We start from the raw sequence: 24,835 nt of genomic DNA on the forward strand, positions 1-24,835 counted from the left end.
TATGGATAGCTTTTCCAAATGACCGGTCCCAAACCCAAAGACATAAAGAATACCTTTAATCCTTTAGATGGTGTCCTTGTCTGCTCCCGCAGTGATCCGAGTGAGGCGAGGAGTCCCTCCGGGAAAATCCCGGGGGTACCCTAGGGAGTCCTGTTCTCAGCGGGTCCTGCAGCCGAGCAGAGAGGGTCCCATCTGGGTCGCCAGATTGATTCAAAGAAATTAACTCAATAGTTTGATTAACTATTAAGTAGGTATTCTTTATTGACAGCGCTGGTTGCACGGGGGATCGCTCCACCTATCGTGCACACCATTGCCCAATTTACCAGAAATTTATACAATGTAAATATACATATTCATGAGGTTATTCAATACAAAAACATACATATGCATAAGTGAGGCGGAGTAATTAAAAAGGCGTGTGTCAGCAATTCTAAAATGTATATGTCATCATTGCGCATGCTCAGATTTGTCTCTGGTGGTCGTTTACTTCTTCAGGGGTTCTATCTTCTTCTTCCTCTTCTGTCCTTTAGATGAACTTTAGTCATTCACGCATGCTCTCTTCTTACTAGGCAATTATAACAGTTTTATGGTTGATTCTCATACACCTTATCTTAGACCTATATTTCAGTTCTTATTATCACTTCCTTGGTTGACGCATCCGTCCTTGACGAGTATCGGTCCCTGACAAGCTTAATCCCTGACAGACACCAGTCCTTGGTAAGCAGTGTTACAAGAATCATATGGTTATGAGAACAAAGGCAGGAGTTCGTACCTTTGCTAGCCCTATCTATTCAAGCAAGGCCTCTACTTGTGTCTTCTCGACATGATTTTGTGATTGTTCATGGTTCCTTCTTACAAACACCAGTCTTTGTCTCATATGTAAAGTTATAGAGAGACAATCATTGAGCAATTAGTAGTTCATTCTCTATATCACTCAGGGGGAGAACTCCTCACACTCTTCCCCTGCTCCAGCATGGGGTCCCTCCCATGGGGTCACAGGTCCTGCCAGCAAACCTGCTCCATGGTGTCCTCCATGGGCTGCAGGTGGATATCTGCTCCACTGTGGACCTCCCTGGGCTGCAGGGGGACAGCCTGCCTCACCAGGGTCTTCACCATGGGCTGCAGGGGAATCTCTGCTCCAGCATCTGGAGCATCTCCTCCCCCTCCTTCTGCACTGACCTGGGTGTCTGCAGGGTTATTTCTCTCACATGGTCTCACTCCGCTCTCCAGCTGCAGTTTCTGTGCCGCAGCAACTTTTTCCCCTTCTTAAATATGTTATCAGAGAGGTGCTACCTTCCTGCTAGCAAACTCCTATTAATTTCTTTTTTTTTTTTTTCTGAGTAATGACTGTAGGTTAAATTCTCTTTTCAGTTTGTTTTATAAAAATCCAGAGTAATTGAGGTCATTGTGAGTGGCTGCATTTACTTGTTTACATACGTTCCACATTGCCAGGACTAAGGCTTTAGGTGAGCCTTAGGGCTCAAGAAAAGAGAAAACTTGGCTTTGCTGTATTGATTAGTATAAAGTCAACACTGTAAGTCTTCTTGCAGTAGTGCTTGTGGGTGGACAGGGATATGTCTATCTGTCCGTGTATTCTGTGTATGTCTCAGTGCTTTTTGTCAAATTCATATGGCCAATTTTGGACACAGTTGTCTGGGTGTCTTTTTGGAAAGGGTCAATATTGTGTCTGTTATGGGAATTCAAGGGAGTTAAACAGCAGATGTCCACCTTTTGGAAGTGAAATGTGCAGATTCAGGTCACAGTAAACCTAAGGCCATGGTCTACTCTGTCGCTTAAGCCAATAACAGCAAGAAAGGCTTATTTAATTGAGCTACTCCAGATTCTCAGTGATGCAATAGACATCAGAATGTAGATCAAACTATGGGCTCCAGGATTATTTCTGAATGGTTTAAAAAAGGTTTCTGACTAAGGAAATGGTAAACTTATTTTAACAATTAGCCATTGTGTGAGTTGTCTGTCATTTTGTATGGCCGATGTAAGTAACAATACTGCAAAGGTTCAGTGTTTGCATGAATAAAGTACACATGTTCATTCTGTGCCTGAACAAATGGCCAGTCACTATTACATAGTGATTTTTCTGTACCATGTCTAATGCCTTGGCACTACTTTTATTATGTCTGTAGGGTTAGTATAAATTAAGTACTGCAAGAAATTCTTCTTCCATTGTAACCTAGTCCAGATTTTACTTTTTAAAATGTAAGGGAATACTTTCTTAAAAATACTATGTAGGGGAATTTTTCATTTTGTGTAATGAAGGCCATACACGAATCCTAAGTGGAGGGTGTTTTACTAAACTAATCTTAGAAATGCATCTTAGTGTTTAAAAGACTGTAAGCTATTTGCAGTTCCTTTAATGTGAAACATTAAGGAGGATGTATGAAGAAAAAAGAAAATCTTTATTTTAAGCTTGCTTTAACTTATGGTGTGTGTTAGGGACCTATAATTCAGGACCTAGTGAAAACAATTAACAAATCACACACCCTCACCAATGTCTAAACATGGCTAGAAAAAGTAAAATATTAGTCTTGTTATCTATACAGAGAATGCTAATGCTTATAACTGTCATTGCCTGACCCTTATATTTTTCTGTCCTGATAACTCTGTCAGCCTGGAAGCTAATTTTGTGGGTTTTTTTTTTGTGAAATCTTTCAGTGGTGTTATCAGGGAGAGTGTGTACCTTTTGGCACTTGGCCCCAGAGCATAGATGGGGGCTGGGGTTCGTGGTCAATATGGGGAGAGTGCAGCAGGACCTGCGGGGGAGGAGTCTCCTCATCTATAAGACACTGTGACAGTCCAGCGTAAGTAGCTAAAGTAAGCCGGAGCCAACAAAAAGACACACTTGGAAATTATTAAAAACTGTGGTTTCACATGTTATCTGTAAAAATGTTTTGCTAGTTTGCCAATATTTGGCTTCAAAATAGCAGACAAACAGTTTAACAGGAGCAGCTCACTGGACATACTTTTAACATTTTTTTAATGTATCTATTATGTATGTACTGTAAAGATAGCTGGATTTATATTTAGTAGTAACCAGAACAGTTTCCTTTCTGCAACTTATTGTTCATGCAAAATATATTTAAATTATGCCTTAGATAGATAGATTCTTTCTTAAGATATTATCTCTGATTCTTGTCTAGGATATAAAGTAACTATTGCCTGTTACTTATTAAAAAAACAACACAGTATTTCCAAGATTTTGCACACAGCTGCTTACATATAAACAATAATTAGTATTATTATGTTGCATACAATACATTTATACGCTATCGTGTCCAACGCTTAGTTGTGACTTCCCACTGACTCTTAAAACAATTCAGCAACTTCTCTCCCTGCCACTACTTCCTATTGGTCCATCTACTCTCTCTCAAGTGGGGCCAGCTTCTCCACTACAGCTTGGTCTGTTGTGTGTATCTGTACTGGTCCTTTCACCTGTCTACTTCCCAATGTCCTGAGCGCTGTTCCAGAGGTCTGCCAGGTAAGTGCTCCTCTCTCTGTCACTAGTGCTTACTTATTTCCATTGCTGTTCTTTGCTGAATGAATCACTGCTTTTTTTTTTCTGTTGCTGCTTGCCCTGTTCTGTTTACCTCATCACAGCTATAGGTCTTAGCAGAAGGATGGTTTTATTACTCCATACTTTGTTCTTGTCATATCCCATAATCTCTATTTCCATCACCATTATTAGTTTTTAAGACCACTTTTTCTTGAAAACATGAAGCTTTTGTGCTTATTTCATGAAAATCCATTCTGTGCCTTTTGTCACTCCTTTCTTATCTTGTCCTCTCTGCACACTTTGGTTCTTTGTTGCTTGTACCCATGTTTTGCAAGCTAGGCTGTACTTCAGCTTTCCACTGCGCTCTGCAAGACAGACACCATAATGTCACATTACTGCTGTTTAAGGCGGTCTGTTCACCTCCTATCATTAGCAATAACTATCAATCAAATCTAGCAAATATCACTATTTACTGAATGAATTCAAAAGCAAAAATTATCCATATGCATTGATAACAATTCAGACTATGGTACTGAGAGAATAATAAATTAAATACATTAATTTTTTCATAGAAGTATGTAAAAATGCTAGTGAAACATTTGTTTGGAGCATGAGTAATTTCCTAAGATTTTTTAACTACTCCTGTCACCATGTATATCAGTTGGTATGCTGAAAGATGATTAAATTTTAAATGTTTAACAGTGCAGCAAGCAAATGCAATATTTGTTTAAATTTTCTTTTGTGTGTGTCTGCATTAGGAAAAAATTCCCTTTGGTTCATTAATTAACTTGAGTTTCTAGGATAGCGTTGCCTGGTTAAATATCTGTAATGTGAAAAATAGTATTGTTTTTCTTTTTAGTTAATTGTAAATTTTTATTTCTTATAAATATGTTATAAAACAAACACCAAGTTGTTTTCCATTCTGCTTTTAAGATATGAGATAAAGATCTGATGTCTGATTAATCTTCCATTTAAGTCGATGTTAATTCAGTATTTGACCTCTGTGGGAGATAGATAAGGTTCTTGAACAATTTGAGAATTTAAAAGCCAATGTCTTAATCACAATAATAGAAACCTGCTTACTCTGGAGTTTCCTCAGATTTAATACTGTTTAATTTAAATCAGATTCTTGAACTAGAAAATGCAGTCTTTGCTGCTGGCTCCAGTATTTAGCATTTTGTTATATTTTCAAGTGTAATATGAGAAGATTAAAAACAAAGTATCATGTAGGTTGTTTACACATTTCTCATTCTAGTTTTACAAAGCAAGCAAATATTAAAAACAATGCCTTTTTAGTATGTTCAAAATACAGTTAAACTGTATTGCTTGGGATCTATGCAAACTAGATGAATACTATATGAGTGAAGATTTTCAAGTACCCAGTATTGTTTTGTATCTGCTCCAATTCAAGTCAATGCTACAATTCTTATTAAATAAAATATTTAAAAATTTCATCTTAAAACTTCTATGTACTTCTAAAATGTATGTATATGTTATATAATATATATCTCTTGGAATTGTATTTATACTAACAATACATAAATATATATAATGAACTTGTGTTTATACTAATACATATACTAACACATAAAACATGTTTTTCCAGGCCTTCAGGTGGAGGCAAATATTGTCTTGGAGAAAGGAAGCAGTATCGCTCATGTAATACTGATGTAAGTAAATTTTGTTCCACTGTAAAAGTACAATCTCAACTTGTCTGTTTTTCATTTCAGCAGCAATGGATAAATGTTTTTCCCAGTTCAGAAAAGCTGTGAATTCTGTTTAAGGTGTATAAGGAGCATTCCACATCAGACCAAAGGTCTGTCTAACCCAGTGCCTTGTCTCCCAGCAGTGGCAAATAACTGGTGCTTAGGGAAAAATTATAAACTTTTGGCTGCCAAAGCATGGATATACTGTATGAATTTCCAGAAGCTGGGTGTTAAAAGATTTCTTGAGCTTCACATCATATCTGTACCATGTAGCTTAACTGCCACAAATGGAAGTATCCTCTATGAATCCACTTTTAAACCCTCTTACCCTTTTTATACCTTTATAACTTCCAGTGCTAATGTGTTACACAATCCTCTTATACATTCTGTGAAAATGTATTTCTTCTGGTGTGTTTTAAACCTGCTGCTTTGCCATCAAGCATCCACTGGTTCTTGTTTTACCAGAATAATCATGCAGTTTCATTTTAGAGCTGAGCCCATCAAATAATGAAGTACCACTGAGGGGGTGGGACAGTGTATAAATGTATAAAATCAAATTATGAACCAAATTACAAATTCAAGAAAATAAAAATTGTACCAGAAAAAAGTTCATACCAATAAAGAATTTCATATGTAAGTTTCCAAGTCAGTAGCAGTACAAACATAAACAGGCTTCCATATTATTTTAGCTTCAAATTTGTCTTCATTTTCTTCTTAAATCAAGACATTTCGTAATTTCAGCGGGAGAGTTTGTGTATTTAATGGTGGTGTTTCACCTGTTCATCTTTTTATATATTTCAGAAAAAAATACAGTAGTTAATATTCTGGTTCCTTCATAAAACCTTGTTTTTATGATTGTTATTATCATAAGTATTAGTTCTGCAAACTTCTCTGTGGAGGTTACCCTCATTGTTAGGAAGTATTACAAATTTCCAAATTCAAAATTACTTTCCTACTGCTAATCACAGCTGTTCTGTTAGTACAGCCAAGAAGTGTGTTAGGCTTTTGGGCAGTGTTGTGAGATAAACTGAAGCATAGCTGCTTGTCCAGTATGAGCTGTAAAACTTTTCCAGTCATACAACCTTCCAAATTACAGTGTACCATTATGAAACTTTGACCATCTTATTTTTTCCATGATGTGTATCTTTGTGGGTGGCTGTCTTTGTGCAATTTTCATTTGAATGAATCCAGCTTACCAGATGATATGCTGTAATTAATTTACTTTCATCTTAATTTTCACTCAGATGGGTTTTTTGTAGTTGGAAAACTTCATAAGCAAGAATTTTGTTTATAGTTCCAATTCACAAATGAAAAACATTGAGTAATGTTGAACATATTTTTCATTCTTATGGTTGATAGGAAATTCACCTATGAATTCACCAACTAAGTGATAATTCCTTATTGAAATGTGTCAGTAAATATTTAATAAATTCATTGTGTGCTTTACTGAGCTAGTACAGGTTTTTTTCTAGTTTTTTAGTCTGGATGTTGTGCACTAAGTGCCTTATAAAAATCTAAGCATATTCCATTATCCTTTTAATTTTACCAGGGAGTGTAAAAAGTTTTAGTTGATAAAACCTATTCTTATACAAAATACTGATTTTTATTATTATTTATATTTCTTTTAAACCTGTATCAGTCAAGTCTCTACCAACTTTTCTGTTTATTTGGGATTGATGTCAGGCAAACTGTAACCTAGAATATTCTATTTGTCCTTCTCAAATAATGAACTTTTTACATTAGCACTGTTTCATTTTGTACATACAGTCTAAGATTTGTTTAAAAATTCATGTTTGCAGACTGGAGCCCTCCTCCCTTAACTCTTTGAGGACTCTTGCAAGGTAGTTGTCCAGGCATTCTTATTTAAAATGTTTATATCTTCAATAGATATTATTTAGCATCTGCCACAGTAACTAGTACACAAGAAAGTTTACATAATATGTAAACCTGCTCCCTCACAAATATACAACAATTTTTTAATACTTTTTGTTATTAACAATCATACCATAGCTACCTAGTGATATAATTGAAATGTTGCTAGGATTTCTTTTATTCTTATCACATTTTATTTCTTATTGTTAGACACTTTTCACAGTTTTATTCTTAGTCAAATTTGCTTCCCTTATTCTCTCTATACTTATTACTGAGAGGAAGATTATAGGGTCACAGAAGGAACATCTAGAAGGTATCCGAGGAGGACATTCAGTCTATTCCCTGGCTCAAAGGCAAAATCAACTGTCATTAAACCATTCTCAACTGATGGTTAGGCAGCTGACCTGTTAGTCTGATCTGTTTTGAAATACCTCCAGTCAGGGAGATACCAGTAGGATTCTTTAATATCCTTACTGTCAGGATGGTTTTCCTATAACATAGTGTAAGTTTTCCCACCTTTTAAGACCCTTACTTACTCTGTCCCCAGTAAGAAGACAGCTGATCATATTCCCTCTGTGGCAGCCTTTCCTGGGTTTGCAGACCACTATCATGTCTCTTCTTGGTCTTCTTTACACTAGACAATCTCTATGTTAATAGCCTTTGGGATCGCAGTAGTGCACATCTTGAAGTGTGATGCCCAAACCTCTGCACAGGGTTCTAGCTGAGGCCTGTCAGAGCTAAGTACAACTTAGAACTAAGTCTGTCATCTTAGTGATGAGATTCCATTTATTCATTTCAGTATTGTGTTCACTTTTCTTACAGCAGTGACAATATTTATTCAGTCTGTGTTGATCCATAGTACCCAAATCCCTTTCTAAAGAGCTGCTGTTTAGGAAGTCATTCCTCAAGTTGTGCTTGCACAGTTCATTGTTCCTACCCAAGTGTAGTAATTTGCATCCATTGCTTTATTTAAAAACACTGATCCAATTTATCAAAATACTTTAAAATTGTAGTCCTCTATTCTAAAATGTGTGTTCCCTACCTATCCTCAGATTTCAATCAATAATTTAAACAAGAAATTGGAAAGGAAACTTTGCATTTCATTGTCTAGGTCTTAAAAACAAATCTTGAACAATAGCAGACCGGGGCCAGGCAATTTGGAAATACTGTTCTTACAGTTTGACTGTGAATCATTTTTTAGCATTTTTTTAGGGGTATGGCTTTGACGTGCGGAAAACAGACTCCACAATCAGTGAGATTGTAAAGTAGGTATGTTCATTCAGCGCTGGGCAGCACGGGGGGTAGTCCCACCAAAAAGTCGTGCGTGCCCGACTCGGCAGTTCGCCTCAAGTTTATACAGTCAGGTATTACATATTCACAATACGCCTATACATATGCATGACCTATCCCCGCTTCATATTAAAATTAGCTCCGAGAGGTCATTTCCATAGTCTCCTCCCAACTGCGCCTGCGCAGGGCCTCTTTATGGTGGTCGTCTGGTGGTCGCAGAGATGAAGATGGATGACTCCGTCACCACTAGTAACCTCTTTCCTTGCGCAGGCTCAGTGATTTCTTGGTGTTCACCCAAGCCACAAGACCAGTCTTAGCTGGCTCTTGGGGCCTGCTCCTGCTTCTTATCAAGGACTGTCTTTACCTCATTGGCTGGTTCTTGGGACCAGCTCTTCTTATCAAGGACTGTCTCTACCTGAGCTAATTTCAACAATGTAAGCACTAAACATCATCTTCACCTCCCTTTATTATGTCTACTGAGATTCTTTTGACTCCCCTTGTCTCAGTCCCCCCTTTTCTAGAAAATAGTAAATTCTTTTACTATATTTAATCCTAGTACTTCTAATACATTATTTCCCTATCTAGCATCCTCTCAAAGTATTTGTTGGTCTCGAGTTTTCATCGTAACTGATTTTATTCCATTCACTGTAAGAGTCTCCTGTACTCTTACAGCACAAAAGGCCACATCGAGCCACTGTGCAAAGGACCACAGACAAGAGCATGATGATTATTATAGTGACAAACAATTGCTTTAACCATGTCAAATTTGGCAACCAGGAGGTTAGTTTTTCTAATATGCCTGTCAAGCCCCAAGAAGTGTCATCTTGGGAAACTTCATGTAGTATTTTAGTCTTTTCCCATAGCTCCTCAAGATCTGTTTCAATTCGTTGGTTTTGATTGATATAGGTACAGCAAGTTTGGTTTATGACTACACATAAGCCCCCTTCTTTTGCTAAAAGCATGTCCAATCCCATTCTATTTTGGAGTACTACTTTACTTAGGGATTGTATTTCCAGTTGTAGCCCTCAAATTGCATCAATTGTAGCACTTTCTATAATCTCTAATGTAGCAGATATATTCACGATAGCTTTCTCCAACTCGCTTAACCCTAAAGAGGGGATTAACCATCAGACAAAACTATGGTACCCAGTACCTCGAATAATTAGTGGGTTTTCAGCCCGTTTTACACAGAGCCAAGGTGTTCTCAAAAACCCTTGGGGAGGCGAAGCTCCCTTGAATATACTGGTCTGAGGTGCAAGGTACCCTCGAACACAGTGTCCCTTCCAGTTCGGGGGTAAACTCTTTCTGGCCCTGCCATCCCCACAGAGCCACCAATATCTGGGCCCTATGTTGCATCTTGGGCCGAGATGCGTCTCCCTTCTGTCTTGTTCTTGCCCCTTCTTTCCTGGCCCCCCCTTTGGTTTCCAGATATAATAGAAACTGATACTTAAGTTTAGTCCAAGACGTTCTAATTTTCCTTTATCAAAAGTTCCCAGATTTTCCACAAGGCTACAGTTATCCATGTCTCCCCAAATATTATCAGTAATATTTAAGCAACGGCCAGTAATTAAGACCTCTTTAGGGTTGGGCACCTCCAGATCAAAGCTGGGTCCCCGCTGGGTATTTCCCTTTCCATGAGGGCATGATCCATTCCTGTCTGGCCCGTCTTTAATAAGAGATGTCCAATTTGTGGTCAGGATTCCTAAAAAGGGGAGTTCCATGTTCCCCTGAGGAAGGGGATTACATACCCAACAATCTGAAAAATTTAGTACTTTCGAGATACTCTCTGTCATATTTAAATAAGGATTTCGATCCCAAGCCTGCCCCTTGGACAAGGTCCAACTCAGGAACATAACAATCAATGTCTCACAAATTTGAGCTTCAAAGGTCCTTTTTCTTGTGAAGTCCATTGTCCTTTGGGTGCCTTCTTCACCCTAGTGTGATGGATCCAGGCGCTCTGTTCCTTGATCTTAATCGCGGTGAAGGAGGTAAGTCGTACTTGAAATGGTCCTTCCCACTGCGGCTGCAGAGTTTTTTTCTGTAAGAGACTTTACATACACATAATCTCCTGGTTGTATATTATGCACAGGCCCATCCAAACCTCTCCCTCGAGTCCCTACCACATGCTTCCTGATTTTATTAAGTTGCTTACCTAATGCCACCATGTAAGAAGTCATAATTTCATCCCCTGCTTGTACAGACACCCCTCTCTGTATCCCATAGGGTTGTCCATACAGGATTTCAAAGGGGCTCAGTCCTTCCCTCGCCCTTGGTCTTGTTCATATACGCAAAAGGGCTGAAGGAAGAGACTGAGGCCATGTCAAATTTGCTTCTTGTCCCAATTTCACAATTTGCTGTTTGATTAAGTGGTTCATTTTTTCCACTTGACCACTCGACTGGGGGAGATATGGAGTATGAAGCTGCCAATCTATACCCAAGTGGCGGCTAATTTGTTGTACTATTTTTGAGACAAAATGTGGTCCTCTGTCAGAGGATATGGTTGCTGGAACCCCAAAACATGGTATTATCTCTCGTACCAGTATTTTAGTTACCTCCCGAGCTTTAGCCGTTCTTGTTGAAAATGCTTCTGGCCAACCTGAAAAGGTATCAGTTAATACCAATAAATATCGATACCCCCCTTTTCTTGGAAGTTCTGTAAAATCAATTTGCCATTGTTGTCCAGCCCATTGCCTTTTCCAATCTGGCCCATTTCCAGCTTGGGGGTATTCTTAGGATTAGTCTGGAGGCAAAGATCACATTGTTGTGTCACCTGTCTCACCGTGGTGTATAAATTTCTAGCCACAATTTCTCTTATCAAATGATTATACAGAGCCTCTGTTCCCCAATGTCTTTTCCTATGTTCCTCCCGTATCAAATGCCATAATAAGCAGGAGGGTACGATTAGCTTTCCCTGTGGGGTATGAGCCCACCCCTCTTCATTATATGACCCTTCTAAATCTGTAATGAGCTTTTGATCTTCCTTAGTGTATTCTGGCTTACCTTCTAGGGAAATCTGCCTATCAGGAATTAAGGTCCCTTCTGTTTTTACCTGTTCTGGCCACTCCTTTTGCCTCTCTGTCCGCCAGCTCATTCCCTTTTTCCAAATCTGAGCTCACTTTCTGGTGTGCCTTAATATGCAAAATTGCTGCTTTCTTAGGGAGCTGGACAGCTTCCAGTAACTTCAGAATTTCTTCTGCGTGTTTGATACTTTTCCCCTGGGAATTCAATAGTCCTCTCTCCTTCCAAATTGCTCCATGTGCGTGTACAACTCCAAAGGCATATTTTGAGTCTGTATAAATGTTCACAACTTTGCCCTGGGCCAATTCCAGGGCGCGAGTTAGAGCAATTATTTCTGCCTTCTGTGCGGAGGTGTTCATGGGCAAAGCCCCTGATTCTATTACCTCTTGGCTGGTGGTGACGGCGTATCCCGCATGTCGATTACCATTTAGGATGTAACTGCTTCCGTCTGTGAACCAAGTTTCCCCGTTTTCCATGGGGCTGTCTTTCAGGTCTGGGTGACTGGCGTATGTTGCTTCGATGGTTTCCAGTCATGATGTACCGGTTCTCCTGTGTTCCCGCTGAGAAAAGAAGCTGGGTTGACAATGTTAGTGACTACAATCTCCACGTCATCCTGCTCTACCAATATAGCTCGATATCTCAGGAATCTTTGTGGAGAGAGCCAGTGTCCACCTTTTGCTTCCAGTACTGCTGATACTGTGTGAGACAACAGAACAGTCATTTTCTGGCCCAGAGTAAACTTTAGGGCTTCCTGTATATTCAGTATCAAAGCTGCAACCACCTGCAGGCATCCAGGCCAACCTTTTGCAGTGGTGTCTAACTGCTTAGAGAGGTAGGCAACTGCCCGTCGATATGGGCCCAGGTTTTGTGCTAATATTCCCAGGGCAATGCCCTGCTTCTCATGGGAGTAAAGAAGAAAAGGCTTACTCACATCTGGGAGTCCTAAGGACGGGGCCAACATCAAAGCCTTTTTCAGTAGCTCAAAGGCTCGTTCAGTCTCCTTATTCCACTCAAGGTGTTTCTGCTCAGTGGCTGTCAGCGCATACAGTGGTTTAACAAGCAATCCATAATTACAGATCCACAATCGGCACCACCCCGTCATTCCCAGAAAAGTCCGCAACTCTTTTACTGCCTGAGGTCTCCAAGTTTGACATATTGCCTCTTTACAGGCCTGTCCCAAAGTTCTTTGTCCCGCACTAATTTCATAGCCCAAATAATTCACTTTGCGTTGCATTACCTGTGCCTTTTTCTTGGATACCCAGGAACCCCTGGAGTCCCAGGAAATTCAACAGACTCACTGTCCATGTCATACAATCTTTCTCTGTTTTGGTGGCGATCAGGATATCATCCACATACTGCAACAGCTTCCCCTCCTCAGAGGGGGTTTCCCAAGATTCTAAGTCTTTCGCAAGCTGATTGCCAAAAATGGTAGGACTATTCTTAAATCCTTGTGGCAACACCGTCCAAGTGAGCTGGGTCTTTCGACCACTCTTGGGGTTTTCCCATTCAAATGCAAATAATTTTTGGCTGGCTTCATGGAGAGGGAGGCAAAAGAAAGCATCCTTCAAATCTAAAACAGTAAACCAAGTTAATTCAGGTGTTAAGACGGTTAACAGGGTATATGGGTTCGCCACTACCAGGTAAAGATCTTCAGTTATCTTATTCACTGCCTGTAAGTCTTGGACCACCCGATATGACCCATCGGGCTTCCGAACAGGTAATATAGGGGTATTGAATTCAGACTCACACTCTTTTAATAATCCCAACTGCAAAAAATTTTCTGTCACCGGCCGGATTCCTTCTCTGTCTTCCTTATTTAGGGGATATTGTTTAATTCTTACCAGCTTTTGGCCTTCCTTGATCCTAACTTCAACAGGTGGAGCACTTTTCTCTCTTCCAGGTGCATCGGTAGCCCATACCCCTGGGTACACTTGGTTTAAGATGTCCTCGTTAATGCTTCCTTCTAGGGGGAGACTGGTTAAGGTTAGGCTCAATATTTGAATATATTGCTGATCTTTCACCTCCAGAGTAATTTCTCCCTTTTTGAATACAATTTTTGCTCCCAAATGTTCCAACAAGTCCCTTCCCAAAAGTGCCTTTGGGGAGTTGGGCATATATAAAAATTTATGAATGCCCCACTGTTTTCCTAATTTATATTCTAAAGGTTTACAAAAATATGCCTTTTCACTTTAGTCAGTTGCTCCTTTCACCATGACATAATCATCTCCCCAGGGGCATCAAAGCCTGATTCAGAACCAAGTATGTTGCTCCTGTATCTACCAAAAATTCTACCTCTTGTTGTGTTTTCCCTAGCTTAATTATAACCAGTGGATCCACTAGGGTAGATTCCCCAGGTTCCCGTCAGTCTCCCTTCACATGGGCTACAGTTATTCCTATTTGAGCCCTCTGATCCTCCTTCTTGTTCCTTGGGCATTCCTTTTTCCAATGACCGAATTTCTTACACAAAGCACATTGATCCTTGCCCAGTCAGGGCAAGTCTCGTCTAGGCCCTCTTCCTCTTTCTTCCTGAATAACAGCCATTAATTTCCTTTGCCCTTGCCTATATCCTTCTTCTCTGTTACTAAATACTCTCCATGCTTCATCCAACAATATTTCTACATTCCTACTCTCTGTAGGGCGTAATTTCTGAAGTTTGCATCTTGTATCCCCTGTAGACTGACCCAAAAACAGGGAGACTAATTGTTGTATTCCTACCTCTGACCCAGGATCCAGCGGTGTGCTGCGGCGCATTACATCCCTCAGTCGATCCAGGAATTCGGATGGAGACTCGGAAGGACTCTGTTTAACTGCATATAAAGCTGACCAATTTATAGTTTTGGGGATTGCTCTCTCCATTCCTTTTATAATCCACTCCTGATACCCCTGCAATCTTTCCATATGTGCAGATCTATTAGCATCCCACTTTGGGTCTTGGAGAGGGAAATATTCCTTAACGTCCCTTCCTGTAATCTTATAATGATCTTCAGCAAGGTTTCCTGCTGTTTTTAAAATCAGCTGTTTCTCTGTCTCAGTCATATATTCCAATAATAGCTGTATATCCTTCCAATCAGGGTTATGCTGTTTTACAGTAAATTGGAAATGCTTAGATACACTTATCGGATCTCTCCTATAATCTTTGGCAACCTTTTTCCATTGCCGTAGGTCAGCAGTAGAAAAGGGTACTTTGATTAACATCGTCCCACCATCTGGCCTCACCGCCTCTCGGAGAGGTACTTGTAAATCTGTTGAGGTAATTTTCTTCCTAGTACGGGAAGATACAGGGCTGTCTGGGGGGGTCGGAGTTCTATCCGAGTCTGCATCCTGTTCCTGTGGTCGAGGGGGAGGCTTAAACAAATCAGTTAGATCTTGTTCTGGTACCTGATGAATTTTATTTGTCTTTGTACATCTTTGTCCAATACTACATGCCGATCAACACCGTCTCAGTTTACCTCTAAGCTCCTTGTTGTTCTCTCGCTCAAGTGCAAGCACCATGGGGTCCTGTGGGGGTACCATTCCACAGTCCCTTTGCCACTCCGGATGATTTTGGAGGGTGAAAAACATGTCTGCATATGAAACCTCATCCCATTTTCCTTCTCTCCTTAAAAACAGCATTAGTTGTAATAGAGTATTATAATCTAGTGACCCATTAAGTGGCCACTTAGCATCACTTTCTAACTTAGACAACGGCCACCATTGATTGCAGTATTTAATAAGGTTCTTTTTACTTTCCGTACCTCCGGTCCCAACAATATCTTTCCAGTGGGCAATTACACAACCCAGAAGACTTTTCCTCAATATTCCTCCTTGATTGTTTCCCATTTTATAACTCCTCCTAATGATTCTTAAGTCTGATCTTGGCTTCTCCTTTTAATAAGCTTCCATGCAAATTGTTTCTTACACTTCTTTTACAGTCTTCCCCAGTTTTCGTCCCACACGTCCCAATTTTCTGGAATTAAATTTTCCTTTACACACCAATCTCAGTATTTTGGATTCTTAGTGAGCTCTTTCCCAATCATAACAGTGTGGAATTTCAGGAAAACACTCAAGGCAGTCTGGTTTCCGTCTGCTAGATGTACAGTACCAGCTTCTCCCCCAAGATTTACACTTCAACAAAACCCAAGCCGGATGCTAATTATTATATAGTCCAGTTGCAAGCCCACATACAAAGCAGGGAATCACCCCTATTGATACATAAGGACATTCACACATTAACAAACATACATACACCTATAAATTTCAACATATCATTTCCACACACCCACACAAAATCTTTAACATAAATTTCCAAACATTCACATCATAGATTCATCACTCAGTTGAAAACCTTCAGCAGCTGCAAAAATAAACCAAGCGCAATTGCGAGGGGGTCCACTTACCCCATAAACCAAGCACAATTGGGAGGGGATGCGCTTACCCTTCTCCTGCCTCTTATATACCAGTCATCGACAGGTCCATCTTGCCTCCCGATACTGGGATGCAGCGATGACCCTGGATTTGCTCGATCTACCCGCAAGATCACTAGTGGCCGCTCTATCGGTCAGCAAATCCCCCCATACAGGGTACCCTCCTCCCATACGGGGACTACGCTGCACGGCCAGACGTCTGTGTGTGATTTACCAGCTGCCCTGGCCCGTATGATTTACAGGCTCCCTCTGTGACACATGCTGTTTGGTCCGCGGCTTCAGGAGGTTGTTGTCTGCTCCCTCGGTGAGCGGCTGGCAGCGGAGGCTCCTCCGAGGAAAGTGCTCAGGGCACGCCGAGGGGCATCTGCTCCGCAGTCGGTCCCGCAGCCGAGCAGTCTCCTGCCTGGCTCGCCAAACTGACGTGCGGAAAACAGACTCCACAATCAGTGAGATTGTAAAGTAGGTATGTTCATTCAGCACTGGGCAGCACGGGGGGTAGTCCCACCAAAGTCATGCGTACCCGACTCGGCAGTTCGCCTCAAGTTTATACAGTCAGGTATTACATATTCACAATACGCCTATACATATGCATGACCTATCCCCGCTTCATATTAAAATTAGCTCCGAGAGGTCATTTCCATAGTCTCCTCCCAACTGCGCCTGCGCAGGGCCTCTTTATGGTGGTCGTCTGGTGGTCGCAGAGATGAAGATGGATGACTCCGTCACCGCTAGTAACCTCTTTCCTTGCGCAGGCTCAGTGATTTCTTGGTATTCACCCAAGCTGCAAGACCAGTCTTAGCTGGCTCTTGGGGCCTGCTCCTGCTTCTTATCAAGGACTGTCTCTACCTCATTGGCTGGTTCTTGGGACCAGCTCTTCTTATCAAGGACTGTCTCTACCTCAGCTAATTTCAACAATGTAAGCGCTAAACATCCTCTTTCACCCCCCTTTATTATGTCTACTGAGATTCTTTTGACTCCCCTTGTCTCATTTTTCCAGCACATAAACATATTGTGACTTACAGAAATTTAAATTTATTGCCTTAATGGTTTTGATGATTGTAGTCAATTTCTTTTATAGTAATATTTAGGGTTCTAAATAATTAAGAATCGCTGAGACTAGTAGATTTTTTTTCAAGATTTTTGATAGTCCTTAGTGCTTGACATTTTTAATAGAATGGTATGTTTGATTAATATAACCATTAAGAGCATGCAAATCTGTCATTGTTTCTATGAGAAATATGTTGTTTGTACATCTTTTCTGTTGAAGTTGGTTTTTTGCAAAGTCAACATTCATTGGCCATCTGTAATTTTAAACGTAGCACTCCCTAAAGCTCCTACTATTTATAAACAACAAGAAAATCATTTTGACTTCATTTTTTTTCAGAGATAAGTTAGTTCTGTTGCCCTTTCTTTTGACCATTTTCATTCTTTGGAAACAACACACACACTCCTACTAGGTATATTTCTCATCAAAGACTTCCAAATCCATATATGACTTCTTAATTCAAAAGGCATCTGCTAATGGAAACATTCGCATCAGCAGAAAAGAACATTAGCTAATGAGTTCTGGAAACAAAAGGGTGGTAGAAAGAACACACTCATCAGAAGCTTGGTTTCTTCCACCAACCATACTACACCTTACAAAAAATTATGTATTTTTCCAGCCAAGGCATTTTTAACTGAAAAAAAACCAAACCACAAAAAAAAAATGTTTTGCTTATAGGTTCTGTGAATGCTTTATTTATATAGAAGTAAATATATATGCATACCTTTAAAAGATTCTTGTTCTTCAGCCTTTTCTCTTAACAGAATGTAGGCAAGTGATTTTTGTTGGTTCCTTCCTTTATGCATACATTCACACATATTGTTCATTGCTTTCATAATTTAAATATTTTCAAGCCTATTTTTTCTAAAATCCATTCATGTGAGGGGCTACCTCTTGGAACAGTACCTGAGTTTCAGCTGCCACCCTTCTGGCTGTGTTTCTCAGTCTTCTGTGAGGTGTAGTATAGCTCTTTGTTAATAGGAAACCCAATGACTTCAACTACTGAAGTCTGCCTGAGTTGAAGCACCAAGATAAACAGATTTCTGTGAGATAAGATGTTTGATGTCATGTCAACACCGATTCAATGATTTGTTAACACTCTTTAGATGATTTATTTTTGCTTCAGTCTTAAAAATTGTGATGTTCTTCTTAAAGTCAGTACTTTTTTGACTCAAAATTTTAATTGTTTCATCATCATCTCAGGACATTCTTCAGACCTGATTATAAGTTCTTATACATTTGTTAGCTTCCTACCTCATGATTTGCAGTCTCCTAAAAGAGCATTTGGAAACACAGGCAGCCTGTTGGTTGACAAGAGTTATCCATGTACATACTGTAACTCCATGAAAAAAGCGAACTGTTTTACCCAATAAAGAGAAGCAATTATTGCACATTTATTTGGGGAGAAGAGTGTGTATGCAGAGAGATAGTGCCAAAGAGCAGACATTTTGTAAATGCATATTATAGTTTACCTTGCGGTAACCTTTTTGTGTTTCTATACCTATGATGTTGAATGCATTTCTTGAGGATATTGCCTTTATTTTTACTTCCTCTCAGGTATAAGTGAGATATTTAAAAAGATAGGAAAATTATGGAACAAGAATAAATTTAAGTATAAGTTGCGTTTTACGCTTATACAGAATGTTTCATGTTTCGGGCTATCATTTGGTAACTGTAGTCTTCAAAAGGACTGCCTGAAAACTTTACTGAATCCACCTGAAACTGGATTCAAACTAATGATTCAGAGTGTTCAAATTAATGATTTGGAGGAAGAACAAGATCTTGAGATAAGGGCTAGCACTTGTCAGTATTCACTGAGAGGACTTAGCCACTAAAGTGGAAACATATTTTATTGCAGAGGTCACCAAATCTGTCTATGGATTGATGGATTGCCATTTTTAGAGCTGAAGACACTGGGTTATGTAAAAGCTTTGATATCATTGGTATATTAGTTTATGAAATTAATTTAACAGTACTTGCAGTATAGCAAACCAGAATTTAATCTGCAGGACTACTAAAAACCAGATAAAATATCAAGAAAGCAGGAACATTGTACGAGTGGCTTTGCTCCCACAGTTCCTTTACCTGCTCCCAGGTATTCCCAGCTTTGTCTGTTGTTCTTGTCAGCAGTGAGATTCCATGCTAAGCATGCTTGTGTGTGGCTGGTTTTCTTTGAGAGTTCCAGAGCTGTCTTTGAGGAGAAAAGAGGATATAAACAGTGATTTTAGCAGTTTAAATTGTGGCAAAAACTGAATCAATATTTAATAGGGTAAAAGAAAGACTTCACTTTGCTTACAGAATCACAGAATGACTGAGGTTGGAAGGGATCTCTTGACGTCATCTTGTCCACCCCCTTTGCTCAAACCTCAAATAGGTTGCCCAGGACCGTGTCCAGAAGGCTTTTGAATATCTCGAAGGAGGGAGATTCTACCACCTCTCTGGGCAACCTGTGCAAGTGCTCAGTCACTCTCAGAGTAAAAAAAGTGTTTCCTGATGTTCAGGAGGAACCTTCTGTGTTTCCATCTGTGCCCATCGCCTCTGGTCACTGGGTACCACTGGAAAGAGCCTGGCTCCGTCCTCTTTCCACCCTCCCTTCAGGTACTTCTTAACACTGATGAGATCCCTCTGAGCCTTCTCTTCTCTAGGCTGAACAGTCCCAGCTCTCTCAGTCTCTCCTCATATGAGAGATGCTCCAGGCCTTTTGTGGCCATTTGTTGGAGTCTCTCCAGTATGGCCATGCCTCTCTTGTACTGGGGAGCCCAGAATTGGACACAGTACTGTAGGTGTGACCTCACCAGTGCTGAGTAGAGGGGAAGGATCACCTCCCTGGACTTACTGTTGACACTCCTCCTAATGTAGCAGAGGATACCATTAGCTGCCTTTGCCACAAGAGCACGTTGCTGGTTGATGTTCAACTTGGTGTCCACCAGGCCCCCCAGGTACTTTTCTGCAAAACTCTTTTCCAGCTGGTCAGCCCCCCAGCATGTGTACTGGTGCATGGGGTTGTTCCTCCCCAGGTGCAGGACTTTGCACTTCTCCTTGTTGAACTTCATGAGGTTCCCTTGGGCCCATTTCTCCAGCATGTTGAGGTCCCTCTGGACGGCAGCACAACCCTCTGGCGTATCAGCCACTCCTCCTAGTTTTGTGTTATCAGCAAACTTGTTGAGGGTATGCTCTTCCACATCATCCAGATCATTTATGAAATGATATTGTTGCCTCAAAATATATCCAAGATCACCATCAAACGAGAAGTAAGACTACATCTCAAAGATCAGATTGCAAGAATTTTTTTTAAGACTATAACTATGGAAGTCATAATCCTTCTTTACTAATCTTCATATTTGTCGTGGTTTCAACCCGGCCGGTAACAAAGGACCACGCAGCTGCTCGCTCACTCCTCCGCCCCCCTCCGGTGGGATGGGGAGGAGACGGAGGAGAGAAAAGAAAAAGAAACTGGAACCTCGAGGGTTGAGATAAAGGCAGTTTACTGGGACAAACACAAAGAGATTACTACAACAACAACAGCACTAATGAAAAAGTATACAAAAAGAGTGATGCACAGTGCAACTGCTCACCACCTGGGACCCGACGCTCCGCCACTTCCCCCACCGAAAACAGAGACCACCCCCCGGCCCGCTCCCCATTTATATACTGGGCAGGATGTCACATGGTATGGAATAGCTCCTTGGCTAGTCCAGGTCAGCTGCCCCGGCTATGCCCCCACCTCCCAGGTTCCTGTAAAAATTAACTCTATCCCAGCTGAACCCAGGACAATATTTTATTGGTTTTTCCTAGTGTAACTATTTAGAAAAAGGATTTAATTTGGGGGTGGGGGGTGTGTATAATTAACTTGTAAGGGTAACTTGATGCAGTTAAAATACCAGACATGTAAATTAGTACCTAAGTGTGTGGGACTGAAGGTGACCAGTATCAGATATTCGGACGCAAGGTTTGTAGTAGGTCAAGACTGGTCCTTCTACTGCTTGGAGAATATGATGCAAATAGGCAAATTTAATTTGTGCTGCTAATTATTTTTTTTTAAAATTCTTATTTTATTTAGATACAGTTATTTTTTATTCTCACTATTATGATCTGAAGGATTATTGAATTAAAGTAGCAACAGTAGCGCTTTTTTTACCAATAAATGTATTCTATTCAAAAAGTGATATATATAGAAAATTTAAAATTTCAGTACTGTCTAATGTCCAGTATTTTGATTTATATTACAACAGCTTCAAAATGGGAGAAAAAAATCTGTAGTTTTTGAATCATATTGCAATGGGCTGGCTTGATTAATGTATACTAAGAATTATAATTATGTTAATATTTGCATTGTGCAGTAAAATTTTGTCATGCATGTTTATACAAACCCTTTCACTTGAATGCATTTCAGATCCCTGAACAATGCTAACTGGCTGAGATATGTAAGAAGACTAGTAAAACTGCCATAAAATGGACTTTTCTGTTGCTCATAAAATAGTAATATTTATTAACATCTCTAATTTCTGTCAAATTATTTTCTCTTTCAGTCTAAAAATTATTTTAATCTGTATTTCAAATACTTTGTCTGATGAAGCTTGCAATTGCAGCAGGTACTTAAACATTGATAACAATGTTTAATGTGCTATCTAAATTCTGGGTGTATTCAAGATTAGTTATTATTATTTTGAACTTGCTGATGAAAAATGTAAAAAATAGCAAACAATTCAGTCTCTCCTATAATTCTTTCCTGAGATGAATTTCACTTATACCTACCCTTATTCCAAATAAAAAAGCTATTTTTCAGTTTTGTAATTGGTAATGCAAAGTGATGAAAATTTAAATCAAAGTAGTTTTTATTTCTTCACACTTGGAGACTGGTAAGAATCAGGACCAAGCATGATATCTAGTCTCATTCTCAGCCTTAATACAATATGTTTGTCAAGGCTACAAGTAAGCAAAGGTGATACAGCTCTCCAGAAAATGTTTTAGTTTTTTTCTCAGTGTCTTAAAAATATAGCTCATTACAGGTGCTTAGTACAGTACAACTGAGTCTAGAGCTCTTACCAGAATTATATTGTTTTAATTTTTTCAGCTGTTTTTATGTGTGTTTATAAGGAGATAGCTGATGGATCGATCATGAAGCATAGTTTGACATGATTTTGATTGTCCAGTTTTATGGAAACTGTTATATAACTTACCTTTGTTTAAATTACTTCAGTTACTTCATGCCAGCCTAAGACTGTAAAATAGACACTTCAACTGTAAAGCAATAAAGCAAGTGTCAGAATCAGAGCCACAAGATAAAGCAGGGAATCATCTCCTAGTCTCTTGCATGATTATGTTTGTAATATAAGCATATAAGTATTTCCTTTTATGTTGATATTCAGAAGAAATTAACCTGTTTTCATCTTTATTATCTTAGCCATGTCCTCCAGGGGCCCGTGATTTTCGAGAAAAACAATGTGCGGACTTTGATAATATGCCTTTCCGGGGAAAGTATTATAACTGGAAACCCTACACTGGAGGTATGGTGTAGCTTTGCAAAAATGTTATCATATGTGAAGTCTTAAAAATTATATAAATGTTATATATAAAGTGATGTTTATAAATTGAATGTTTTGATTAAGATACAATGAGTGAAGTTTGCTAAGCTTATACTTTTGTCAGTTGCTGAAAATGTTACAGAAGAGACATCTCTGTTCTGGTAGAGTTTTGTTTTACTGTGAAGGGGAGTGAGCATCATTGCGGGGACCCCACTTTAAAATATGGATCCCTTCTCCACCTGCAGTTGCAATAGAATTAGAGATTACATAGGTTATCTGTAAGTGCCTTTGATGCTATGGTGACAAGTTCAGTATAAAAAAATCTGGTCAGGTTTGTTGTTATCTCAACCCTTCGTGCCCCACGTTGGGCGCCAAAATGGACTGTCGTGGTTTAACCCCAGCCAGCAACTAAGCACCACGCAGCCGCTCACTCACTCCCCCCCCCCATCCAGTGGGTTGAGATAAGAATGGTTTACTAGAACAGAAAAGAAGAAACTAATGATAATGATAACACTAATAAAATGACAACAGTAGTAATGAAAGGATTGGAATGTACAAATGATGCACAGGGCAATTGCTCACCACCCGCCGACTGACACCCAGCTAGTCCCCGAGCGGCGATTCCCTTCCCCCACTTCCCAGTTCCTATACTAGATGTGACGTCACATGGTGTGGAATACACCATTGGCCAGTTTGGGTCAGGTGCCCTGGTTGTGTCCTGTGCCAACTTCTTGTGCCCCTCCAGCTTTCTCACTGGCTGGGCATGAGAAGCTGAAAAATCCTTGACTTTAGTCTAAACACTACTTAGCAACAACTGAAAACATCAGTGTTATCAACATTCTTTGCATACTGAACTCAAAACATAGCACTGTACCAGCTACTAGGAAGACAATTAGCTCTATCCCAGCTGAAACCAGGACACTTACTTATGGTCAGAAGAGTAGGAAAAAGAGAAAGAGGAAAAAGCATTTATAAGAGTCTCTAATGACTGCTTTGATAATCAAATTATAAATAATCCCACTGTGCAATAAAAAGGTATTTTGGGGCAGGGAAGAGGGTTGTGATTTCTTTTTGTCTTTGGGACTGTTTAATCAAGCTTAGTTATGTTTCTGTCATTGTTCAACGTTTATAGGTTGCCCTTTGTTTAGTTTGTCTTTTCCTGTTCTAAACCCTGAGTGAATAAGTCCATGTTCCCCTTTGTGCTTTTGTATTTTATTGGATTGAATAGTTTTATTCTTAGTTTTTTAGACCAAAATCCTAAAAGGGACCATTGTGATCACATGGTCTGAGCTGTAGTGTAATTCAAGTAATAGGACTAAATTCCTAATTAAAATAGTCTGATCTTGTTTTTGAAATTTACCCTGACATACTTCTAGCACTACATTCTTTCATTATTCATGTTTTTCAAATGATGAATTTGTATCCTTATTGTTTTAAATTGTTCAATAATCATTAGGGTTGTATTAACATAATGGAATCATTTTGGAGCCAGTCATCCTTGCCATAATCTTTTTTGGAAGACAGTCAAGTAGAGAAATCAATAAAGGGAAGTAAAATAAAGTGTATACATATGTTTCATGAGATAAGATTATACAATTCAGATCTGTTTATGCATATATATTTTTAAGTACTTATTAAATTTTCAAGAATTCTGGTGGTTTGTTTTGCTTTGTTTTTGTTGTCCAGGTGGGGTTAAACCATGTGCATTAAACTGCTTGGCTGAAGGTTATAATTTTTACACTGAACGTGCTCCTGCAGTAATAGATGGGACTCAGTGCAATGCTGATTCACTGGATATCTGTATCAATGGAGAATGCAAGGTTACAAATGTTTTATATAATACTTCTAGATTACTTCGTTGGGTCTGCTATCTCCTACATTTAATTATGGTACTTGTTTGTTACTTATATGAAATGGGAGTGTTTACAAGTCAAGCTGTTTATGAAGGAGTAAGATTGACACAAAAAAATAAAAGGTATTGCATAAATAAGACAAATAATTTGAATCTCATTATCTTCTCATAGACATTCATATAATCCTTCATTTTGTCTTTTTTCTTGCTTTGTGGTTTCTGTTGAAGAATTGGAGATGAACAGATTCCTTGCCCTGTCCAAGGCCTGTTTCATCATTCCAATTAGTTCACCACTCTGGCTGAAAAACAGTAAATGTGAACAAACTAATCTGTTTCTAACTAGTTCATCCTGTTACAAACAATTCTGCTTTTAATGTAATTGAAACAAAGTTGTCACTATTGCTCAGTAGTTCTATGAAAAAGTTTATAATGATGCAAGTATTTATCATTTACTAAAAATTTGATTATCTTCTAAGATTCCTATAGAACTGCATTGCATGAATTTGCAGAGAATTGGAGGTCTGTGCCATATTTTCATATTGTTATATTCATCCCACTGCTGCTTCAGTTTAGCAAAGTGTTTAATTATGTACTTAAGTCTAAACATCTGAAC

At 39.4% G+C, this 24,835-nt stretch overlaps 1 protein-coding gene across 5 annotated transcripts in view; it reads left to right on the forward strand.

Moving 5' to 3' along the window:
- The window catches only part of LOC126035436 (A disintegrin and metalloproteinase with thrombospondin motifs 6-like), a 233,380-nt gene that overhangs the window by 156,047 nt on the left and 52,498 nt on the right, over positions 1–24,835 (forward strand). For all 5 annotated transcript variants that reach the window (XM_049793985.1, XM_049793986.1, XM_049793983.1 and 2 more), the window contains 4 exons: positions 2,674–2,819; positions 5,118–5,181; positions 22,250–22,352; positions 24,057–24,190. In XM_049793985.1, the coding sequence (XP_049649942.1) occupies positions 2,674–2,819; positions 5,118–5,181; positions 22,250–22,352; positions 24,057–24,190 (447 nt within the window). The remainder of the gene's footprint in view (positions 1–2,673; positions 2,820–5,117; positions 5,182–22,249; positions 22,353–24,056; positions 24,191–24,835) is intronic.

Source organism: Accipiter gentilis, chromosome W (assembly GCF_929443795.1).
Source record: "Accipiter gentilis chromosome W, bAccGen1.1, whole genome shotgun sequence".
In the NCBI taxonomy this organism is placed as follows: domain Eukaryota; kingdom Metazoa; phylum Chordata; class Aves; order Accipitriformes; family Accipitridae; genus Astur; species Astur gentilis.